At 38.0% G+C, this 11301-nt stretch overlaps 1 protein-coding gene across 2 annotated transcripts in view; it reads left to right on the forward strand.

Moving 5' to 3' along the window:
• Positions 1-10935, forward strand: part of LOC306988949 (uncharacterized protein) — a 29645-nt gene extending 18710 nt beyond the window's left edge. The window contains exons 1-7 of one of the 2 annotated variants that reach the window (XM_079594180.1): positions 38-361; positions 807-1127; positions 3309-3629; positions 4907-5038; positions 5437-5751; positions 7261-7548; positions 8281-10935. In XM_079594180.1, coding sequence (XP_079450306.1) covers positions 325-361; positions 807-1127; positions 3309-3629; positions 4907-5038; positions 5437-5751; positions 7261-7548; positions 8281-8342 — 1476 coding nt within the window. In that variant the 5' untranslated portion in view covers positions 38-324 and the 3' untranslated portion in view covers positions 8343-10935. Of the gene's footprint in view, positions 1-37; positions 362-806; positions 1128-3308; positions 3630-4906; positions 5039-5436; positions 5752-7260; positions 7549-8280 lie in introns of those variants that run through there. The other variant, XM_079594181.1, reaches the window with a different exon arrangement.
• Positions 10936-11301: the final 366 nt, after the last annotated feature.

Raw genomic sequence — 11301 nt, forward strand, 5'->3', positions numbered from 1 at the left:
GCCCTTCCTCCCCTGGAGGGCGTGCACGCACCTTTTTCTCTTCCGTAAATTCCCTGAAGTTGCAGCGGCAAACGACGTAGCCTGTTTTGCTCGTCCCTAAATTAATATCAAGATAGTCCTCATCGTCATTAATATAGTTAGATATATAGAAAATCGCAATTCTCAGTTGGCAAAAACATCTCTCTGTTGACTGTTTTGTTTTATTCATTCACGCGCATATCAGTCTGCTGTGCGGTTCTGAAACGCAGCGGAGTTTGCGGGACGAATAGCCTAATCTATCTTTATTAATTAAGATTCTACGCAGCTCTAACGTGTTACTAGAACATGTCATTCCTCTTTCTATTCTTGTTTTTCATGGACGGTAAGTAATGGATTTCTGTTTATCTTTCGGTTTCACTTAGACACCGGCAGCATACTGTGTGTTGAATAGGGGAAATGGCGCCGAAGAAACAGACACAGACGTGTAATGTTAGGCTAATAAATAAATAATGTGGCAAATGCGGTTGTTCCAACACTTAAAATGTGGCAAATGTGGTTATGGTAAATCGCATTAAGTTGCCGTCGACATCTTCTAGAAAGTAGGCTACCATCTCACCACGCCCTCATCCACAGCATACCTACACAGTTTGTCTAGCTAAAAAAAGTGAATTTGCTGTAATTCTGGAAGTTGGTAATTTACAAGGTCTAACCAATTCTACCATTACCCGTAAAGTTAGCTTTTTTAAATGAATTGTATTTTGAACACCATTCCTAACATCAGGGAAAAGACATGTACTGATCTGTAAAACTGCTGGTTTCTGCTCTAGGTGTGTCTGCAGAGACGGAGGCCGTGATGGAGGGAGATTCTGTTACTCTACACACTAATCTTTCTGAAATACAGAACGATGACACCATACTGTGGCTGTTTGGACCTAAAGACTCTGCCCTATCTCAAATAACGAGAAAGAATGATTTTACCTCATTTTTTGTCTCTGATGATGATGAGAGCTTCAGAGGCAGATTACAGGTGGACCAAAACACTGGATCTCTCACCATCAGAAACACCAGAATCAGACACTCAGGACAATATAAACTCTCCATCTCTAGAGAAAAGACTACCATAAAGATATTTCATGTTACTGTCTTTGGTGAGTAGGCTATATCCCAAGTCTTTCAATGTAATAATGATCTGGTATAAATCACTGTCTGTGTTAATAATGAGATAATTCTATTATTTATAATAAACCATCTCAGACACCACAAGAGTCATCAAATATGTGACATATAGCCTATTATAAATCATGGTTACACTTTATTTTAAGGTGATGTTGTTACATTGTTACTCAAATAAGAACTGAGTAATTTTAATTAACTAGATGTACTTACTATAGAGTTTGGTTTAGGATTTAGTTAATTGTAATTATTCACCATTTACTGTTATTAGCCTATTACTGTAAGTGTAACCACATCACCTTAAAGGAACACTCCGACTTTTTGGGACTTTAGCCTATTCCCCTTATCCCCCAGAGTTAGATAAGTCCATACATACTTTTTTTCATCTCCGTGCGTGCTATAAGTCTGTTTGACGCACCCACCGCTAGCCTAGCTTAGCACAAAGACTGGATGTGAATGGTTGCAGCTAGCATACTAATCCAAATAAGTGACAAAATAACGCAAACATTTACCTATTTACATGTTGTGATTTGTATAGTCACAGAGTGTACAAAAAACAAAGTCACATGAGACACAGACACATTTTAACCGTATAAATACTGGGAACTATATTCTCTGAAGGCGAAGCACTGCTACTTGGGCGGAGTGATAACCGCAGCACATGAGACGCGCCGAGGTGAGGAGCAGAGAGTTCGTTCAGAGTTTGGGTTACAGAGTCAGCAATTTATAAATAGTAAAAGCGTAGTTTACAATCATGGATTTTCGCTGTATTGTAAAGAGCTGTGACAATAAACAGGGAGACCAGGTGATACCATGATGTTTCATAGAATTCCAACTAAAAACGCTGACCGGATGAAGAAATGGCTACTTGCTCTGGATATTGATCAAAACACACCTAATGAGATTATCAAGGGACATTATGTTTGCTCGGTACATTTCACTGAGGACGACTATTTTCAAAAAATGGAATTTGCCACAAGGACCATTAAACATGCGCTGAAGGATACGGCCATCCCATCGATATCACATAACAGTTACAGGACAAAGTGGAGCGGCTGCGGTAAGTGTTCCGTTATATTTTTAAATGTTTAGCCTAACGTTACTGTAACAGTGCCATTAGCTAACTTAGATCTAATGTAACGTTAGTGACACTATTATCTGAATAGGGTGGTAACTACTATTGCAGTTGTTTACGGGCTCCATGTATCCCCTGTAATGTTAATATTGTTGCCTCGAAGTCTCGAACGCGCTCTGTCGTCCCAGTAACACTTGAGCGGAGCTAGAGGTCACGTAGTCACGTTGGTTTTGTTGACAGAAGAAAAAACGGCGCGTCTCAGGTGCTGCGGTTATCACTCCGCCCAAGTAGCAGTGCTTCGCCTTCAGAGAATATAGTTCCCAGTATTTATACGGTTAAAATATGTCTGTGTCTCATGTGACTTTGTTTTTTGTACACTCTGTGACTATACAAATCACAACATGTAAATAGGAAAATGTTTGTTTTATTTTGTCACTTATTTGGATTAGTATGCTAGCTGCAACCATTCACATCCAGTCTTTGTGCTAAGCTAGGCTAGCGGTGGGTGCGTCAAACAGACTTATAGCACGCACGGAGATGAAAAAGGTATGTATGGACTTATCTAACTCTGGGGGATAAGGTGAATAGGCTAAAGTCCCAAAAAGTTGGAGTGTTCCTTTAAAGGAGAACTCCGGTCAATTTTAACATTGAGCTCAATTTTTAGTAAATTTGGAGTGCTGTCAATACAGAGAACAACGACAAAAATCGGTGTTGCCTACACCGTGTTATGCTCTTTTTAAAATGTGCACCCTATTGACTTGAATGGGGCAAGTCTTAAACTTAACCAGTTCTTAGACTAAAACATCCTTGATGTGTCATACAAGTGCCCAGCCATGTTGAGTTCACGCGCGTGATCATAGGTAACTAGAGGATTTTTTTTACAAATATCCATCAGAGCTGATATTCTCAAAACACCGCACAGCACCGTCTTTGGCTGACAGTCTGAGTCTCCACTGTTGCTTAGTTACCTATGATCATTTCATTTAAATGTACTCTTTCCCAAGAAGCATGATAATTTTTACAGTGTAAATGCATTATAAGTTTAATCTCTTGCTGAGAAACTGTTTCTGATTGTTTCCAGGTGTGGTTGGTAAGACGGATGGAGTGACGTCAGTGTCAGTGAAGGAGGGAGAGTCTGTCACTCTAAACACTGACGTTGAAGTACAGAGAGACGATCTGATCGTGTGGAGGTTTGGAGATGAAGGGATTCTCCTGGCTAAAATTGATGTAGAAACTAAAGAGACCTCATTAAACGAAGCTGATAAAAGATTCAGAGACCGACTGAAGCTGGATCAAACTGGATCTCTGACCATCAACAACACCAGAACCGAACACGCTGGACTTTATGAGCTACAGATCAGAGGCCGTGAGAGCTCACAGCGATTCCTTCTTTCTGTCACTGGTTAGTAACCGAGTCTGTAAAGAGCAAGTATTTCATTGTCATGATGACTGTAACAAAGTATGTTGTTATGGGAAGAAGGAGGCGGGAACCATCGAACATTCAACAACTTTAATAATCATAAAATAAACAAACATCAAATCGCAATTTAAGGCGGCAGCTCCTCACGGACGACTGCCACGACATATAAACAAAACACAACATAAATATCCAGGCTTGGTCCTTTCTCATCCTTCACTGTTGTCGCTCCTCCTTTTATGCTTCCGTAGATCCTCTGTGAGAGAAACGAGACCGGTGCAGCGCGCATCATCAATCACGCCACCGGCCTGATCGCGAATGAACACATTTGAAATGAACACCCCCCAGCCTATTCGCTGTTAAATCACTAGCCAATTTGGCGTGTTACTGTTTACTCACTTTGCTGGGGAAGTTCGTGTAAGCCAAATCTGTGCGGATTTAGTGCAAATACTCAACTCGTGAGTCATCGTGATCTATTAAATACAGCGTATTGCGCAGAATCTGCGCATTTCTGGCTTACATGAACACACACGTCACTAAGCAACAAATTACAGTGCGCTTTCTCACTTGCATTGAATCAATAGCGAAGATTAAAAAGCATTTGGTTAACAGAAAAGACATTGTTATTTTCCAACTCACTTTTAATCATTGGCCTTTAAACCTGCTTGAGAGTTGAGACCTGAATTTTTATTTTCTAGTTTGTCCCTTGTTTTAAATGTTTGTTTTTGTTACTCAAGTGTTTATAATCCGTCCGAAATCATGTCAATGTCCAGCACTTTGGTCAACCTTGGTTGTTTTAAATGTGGTTTACAAATAAAGTTGGATTGGATTGGATTTGAAGTTTTAAATGTAGGCTATGGTTTTTTCTCATTTACTACCTATAACAAAGCACCAGGAATATAACAAACATAATTGTATCCTTGTCTTTATCAAAATACAACTTGCCCATATTAACTGACCGACACTTGTCAGTCTTAAATCGTTATAAATATAGTGTCTTGTAATTCACAGCAGTGTATATTTGAAGTAATTTCAGGTCATCTCATGACGGTCATTTTTATGTTGTATGAACAACATGCAACTGATTTCAACATCGAGCAGTTGCAGAGGCATGGAGCAATACTCAAGAAATATGTCAGAAAATCATCATGGGAACTTATCTTGGGAAAAAAACTTATCTACAGAGAAATGATTGGCTTCAATCTGAATCAGATAAAAATGGCTGACCTTCACCCACATTAATGATGATTGTCTCTCTTTAGCGGTTACAGATCCAGGTCTGGCTCCAGGTGCTGTAGCGGGGATTGTTGTTGCTGTTCTGCTGGTGACTGCAGTTTTAGCTGCTGTTGTGATTTACTATCGTCGCAAGATCTCTAAACTACAAAAACAAATGGGTAAGTATTACAACAAATAAAGCAAGAAATATAAGATAAGATCATGCTCCAATAAGTAATGATTATCTAAAATGATATATGATATAGAATATCACTTGTTCTTTCATTTCTTTTCTAAACAAGTTTAAATTTCGTCTGTCTAGCGCACTTTCCATAATGTTTGCGCGTTACGTCAGTAGGCGGAGAGTAGGCGTCTTTTGTGACAGTTTGACATTTGACCACATGAGCATGCTCAAAATGTTTTAGACCCCGTTTACACCTGTATTTAGCATCCACTTGTGATCCAATCGACCAAAACACATCTTAATACTTGGTGTAAACTGAGCACACACCTGCACTTGATCTTATGAACACATTTCTGTTCATTGTTTCTATATGTGCTGCTGTGACACCTGAAGAGAAGAAAGAGTCAACGACAGAGGGAAAATCTCTCAATCTACACACTGATACTAAACTACATGAAGATGATACGATACAGTGGTATTATGAAGATGAAGTTAAAGACAACCTCATTGCTGAAATCAATAAAGTGACCAACAAGATATCTACATATGATGATGTTCTTGACGGGAGATTCATAAGCAAACTGAAGCCGAATCATTCTGGAGACCTCACCATCACAGACATCAGAACCATTCACTCTGGACTCTATATACTAAAGATCAGCAGCGGCAGAAGAACCAAATACAACAGATTCATAGTGTCCGTGAGGGGTGAGTTTATCATGTCCTTGTTAAGTGTGTTAATGATCGTGCACTGTGTGAACAATTTGATCAAAAATTCATTTCTTAAATCGCTCAAAATTAAACCAAATTTGTATTACTTATAGATTTTAATTACTTTTTACCATGCTACAATACATTTTAATTACTTTTAACCATGCTACAAAAAAAAAATACAAAAAGAATAAAGTCATAATGTTTTGAGAATAAAGCCATAAATTAAGGAGATTAAAGGCATAATATTGAACTATTTTGAGGGGGGAAATCCCTTTATTATAAGAAAAGGCATGATCAGGAATCACAGACAGTCAAAGATAGTTTGTGGTTTAAAATTGAAAGCGCTGTTTTTTCCTTTACATTTGTCTGTTGAAAATGTTGTTATAACGTTACTCTGTGCGTTCGCTCGGCGGCTGCTATAAGACACTTGTTTCACATTGCGGTAAGCTAGATCAATATTATTAAATGCTGGATGGCTCGTGTTGCTAAATGGCACGTTAACCACTTGACAAAATAGTGTTTTCTCTGAGGCATGGTAAAAACATACTCGCTGAAAATCAAGAAAACAAGCGATTCAAACAAGACTAACAGTGTTGAGCTGTACTGTATAACAATGATTCAGTTTCTGTCTGTAAATGTATCCAAACAGTTGTTCCCTTTTCTAATAAAACATAAAATATATTAAAGGATCTTTGGTGTTTCCATGGTTTCTGCTAAATAAATCCAGAAATCGAGGGTAACACAGGTATGACGTCACTGATAGGCGACTAAGTCAATGACACAGTCCATGCCCTGGTTAAAATTTATTATTTTTCTGGATTTGAACATTCTTGGAAACATCTGGGTCAACAAAATATATAACACTGTTCTAGTGGATTTTTGTATAGTTTAATTCAAAAATCTTACATATTGTGCCTTTAATGATTTGTGAATTTAGGTAACATCATCCTCTGCTCTAATTCACTTTGATTTTATTTCCTTTCCTTTCCTTTTGACTTTAATCTTGTAATGCTATGGTTGTAATCTCAAAACATTATTAATTTATTCTCATAGAAGGCCTATGAGATTACTCGCTTCGCTTAACATATACTACACAAAACATCCCTTCAGCTGCTTTATTGAGCCAGTTTGATATGCTTTGAGTAGTTCACACTTTTACTGTAAAAAACTATTTTATATATATGTGCAATCAGTGAGTTGAATTGAACACAAGTTTACACTAAATGAAACAATCTGCAACTGTCAAACTCTTTGTGTCAGTGTGTTTGCGCAGCATATTTGCATTTTGGAGATAACGGCATCATTTTAACAAGTCACATACAGTGGGTTCCAAAAGTCTAAGAGGACAATCTATCCCATTAAGTTATCTTTGTATAAAATGATACAAAATTAAGTTCTTGATACATGTTGGACTATCTTAAATTTGTTTTACTCTAAATGTATTTTGAAACATAAAAACTAAATTCTGCGTTTCTCTTTTTTATATGATGCTGTGACATAAAGTAAAGAAAGTGCCAGTGAAGGAGGGAGGTCCTGCCCTTCTCGAGACTACCGCTGAAATACAGACAGGTGATCTGATTCTGTGGACGTTTGGAGCTGAAAAGTGTCTTGTTGCTATAAATGGTACAAGGCCAGATAAAACTGACGAGAGATTCGCCGGCAGAGTGGAGCTGGAACCGACTGGATCTCTGAGAATCAAGAACATCCGACCTACAGACTCTGGACATTATAAACTACAGATCATCAACAGCAAAAAGACCACATGCAGGAGGTTCAATGTGACTCTCAATGGTGAGTAGAACATTATTTATTATAGTTACTTTAGATTCTGGTCCTTGAATCTGATTGGTCGAGCAGCGTTCCAAGTATCTTTCTCTCTTGTTCTCACGTTCCATGTGAGTGTTGTGGAGCACATTGAAGATCTGAATTCATTTCATCCTGGAAATAAAGTTAAGACTTTTAAATCATAAGTTCTTCAGGCTAATGAATTTATAAATGTTTTTATTTAAAATGTTTGTTTTTTTTATAACATTTTAAAAACGCGTTTTACTAGTGGTCTCAGACTTTTGGATCCCACTATATAGTGGTCCTTTCAATAGATTTTTGCAGTAGTAGTTCTTCAATATCTGTTTTGTATGTATTAAGTAAGGGAAAATATACTGTCAGCCAGTCATTACAGCAAAATAAACCCCAACAGGAACAGTTCACGTTCAGTGAACGATCTTCTGTCAATCTTTAAAATGGCCAAAACACCATAGAAGTGTCATAATTCAGTGGTCCTGAGGTTTTATGATGCTTTTTTGAGGAACAGACAAAAAAGTAATTATTCACTGATAAATTAACCCAATAGGAAGATGAATTAAGTCTCAGTATCCTACCTACTCTATTGTATTTGTTTAAGGTTTTCAAGGGAAAAAACATCTGTAGCAATTACTTTTGTAAAAATATTATGTAGAGCGCCCAGAGACCTGATTTTTGTCTTTTATTTTCAGCATGTTTTCATGCATTGTCTCTGTATTTCAGATTCCATAGGAAGCCAAGTGAACGAATCAGAAGCAGTGACGCTGTTGAAAGAAGATAGATGAAGGAGGAGGGGGATGGAGGAGGAAACTACAGTTCAGTTTGAGATAAAACACAACCAGCATCATGAGGATTGAAAACAAGTTCTCAATGGGATTAAGGTCTTGGGAGTTTCCTGGCCATGGACCCAAAATTTCGATGTTTTGTTCCCCCGAGACACTTAGTTATCAATTTTGCCTTATGGCAAGGTGGTCCATCATGCTGGAAAATGCATTGTTCGTCACCAAACTGTTCTTGGATAGTTGGGAGAAGTTGCTCTCGAAGGATATTTTTGTGCCATTCTTTATTCATGGTTGAGTTCTTAGGCAAAATTGTGAGTGAGCCCACTCCCTTTGCTGAGAGGCAACCCCACACATGAATGGTCTCAGGATGCTTTACTTTTGGCTTGACACAGGACTGATGTAAGTGCTCACCTTTTCTTCTCCGGACAAACTTTTTCCGGATGCCCCAAACAATCGGAAAGGGGATTCATCAGACAAAATGAGTTTACCCCAGTCCTCACCAGTCCTTTCCCTGTACCTTTAGCTGAATATCAGTCTGTCCCTGATGTTGTTCCTGGAGAGAAGTGGCTTCTTTGTTGCCCTTCTTGACACCAGGTCATCCTCCAGAAGTCTTCGCCTCACTGTGCATGCAGATGCACTCACACCTGGCTGCTGCCATTCCTGAGCAAGCTCTGCACTGGTGGTCCCTCCCGATCCCGCATCTGAATCAACTTTAGGAGACGGTCCTGGCGCTTTCTGGAATTTCTTGGGCACCCTGAAGCCTTCTTCACAACAATTGAACCTCTCTCCTTGAAGGTCTTGATTATTCCGATAAATGGTTGATTTAGGTGCAATCTTACTAGTAGCAATATCCTTGCCTGTGAATCCCTTTTTGTGCAAAGCAATGATGACTGCACGTGTTTCCTTACAATCAGCTGGTCGTTTTGGGGCAGGGCTGAAATGCAGTTGAAACTTTTTTTGGGATTAAGTTAATTTGTATGGCAAAGAATGACTTTGCAATTAATTACAATTCATCTGATCACTCTGCATAACATTTTGCAGTATATGCAAATTGCCATCATAAAAACTGAGGCAGCAGACTTATATTTGTGTTCATCTTAAAAGCTGAAGGGGCTAAAGATGTACGTGAAGGCGGAAGTACGAGTTTTGAACTTAACAGGATGTTGAGGAAGAAAGGGAAAGTGTGTGTGATGTTAAAGACCTCTGAGTCCTAATGTTTGGCTTTTTCATGAGTAACCCCTCACCTGGGTCCTACTCGCCCCACTCTGTGCAAGTCTCAGACTCAAAGCCTCATTACCAGGCGTCAGGGCTCACTTAGACCCTCCATCAGAGCCTCAGTCAGTGGAGACTGTGTTCTTTAAGATTTACTAAATCTTTTGGTCAGACCAGTTTCTCTTTTAATGGATCGAGACTATGGAACTCTCTGCCCACTGACTTAACACTAGAACTCCCAAGACGGTAATTTTGACTGTTTTTAAATTTTACAGTGTAATAACTTTGTTAAAATAACAAAATGACGCGAAACTTTCCTCACATAGAGAGGCAGCACCTATCGGGGCAATCTTTCTTTTGTGCTTGTTTTAAGAGCGACAGCGTCATAACATGATGACAGGAATTTAAAGCTTCATTGGTAAACTTAAAAAGAAGGTTCCAATGTAGATATGACATGACGAAAATGACGTTCAGTACGGCCATATGAACGTCAAAGTATGAACGGTCAAAATGACCGCTATGGTCGTTCTAGTAGTTTTGGAATTCCGGTAGTTCTAGTGTTAAAATTGCAGACAGAAATAATCAGCTTTATCAGAGGTCTGAAACAATGGCTGATGTCAAGTCAAAGCTGCACACATGGTAATGTTGTATGAAATGTGTATTGATGATGTGTATTGTTTACCTTCTTAAATATTGTCCTGAGTACTGTTTTGCACAGTGTTTTGTATACTGAATTGTGTTGTGTTTTGTGAAATGTGTAGCCTCTTATGGACAAGTGTTGCAAAGTAGCAGTTTTGCTATAACACAAAAAAAACAATGTATATGGTCTGTCCAATGCTATTGTTATGTCCATATCAAATAAATATTCAAAATAAAAGATTGAATCTCTAGCATCAGTCGCTAGAGAGCCTCTTGAGATCAAAGGAGTGAGGTTTACTGGCACAGCGACTACTAGCTGGCCTAGTACATATGTTACATATGTAATCAAATGTTTTCATAATATAGAAAGGAAGGGGGATAAATTAGCTAGAGATCAAATTTGAATTAGCAACCTCTGTGTGTGTTTGTGGCTTCAAATAATTTTTTTTATTTATGTTGTATTGATCTCTTTCATATTATTTTATCTCTTTCTTTCTGTATACGCCTGTATTTCATTTAAATTATTAATTAATTTATTTATTGCTTTTCAATTATATTTTTATGTTATCAGTTAGCTCTGTGCTGTGTTGTCTTATACGTAAATGATAAAATGTCTCCATCTCAAGGCTTTTAACGTCACAGGACAATGTTGTGAAGCAGTAAGTTTCATTTGCTTTGGTATAATAACGCTTGTTGAATTTGTGCTGGTCAGATAGTATCAATAAACTGCTCATTTTTTACCATCACTTCTTCTCCTGCCTCCTGCTCTACCCTTGCCTCTGTCTGTCTGTTTTTTGTGTGTGTTTTTTTCATTAATGTTTTATAATATAAAATGTAGCAAATATCACAGTGAGAGAGCAGTTAAAAACATAATGTTTTAATATTCAGTCACAAGGGGGATCATCTGCATTAATAGAGTCATAAATTGCTGTATAGCCTATAGCATCCAAAAAAACTTATCATCACTGGTAAAACATAATTTTATAAATACTTTGACAATATTTTCAAAAAATCGAACATCTAAAAATGGTCAACCCATACATTTTGATCATTCTGTTCTTTTCAATATTTTTATCAAAACATAAAGGTGCTATGTGCAGTTTTTCTACTA

This window comes from Phoxinus phoxinus (assembly GCF_949152265.1).
Source record: "Phoxinus phoxinus genome assembly, chromosome: 20".
Classification (NCBI taxonomy): Eukaryota; Metazoa; Chordata; class Actinopteri; order Cypriniformes; family Leuciscidae; genus Phoxinus; species Phoxinus phoxinus.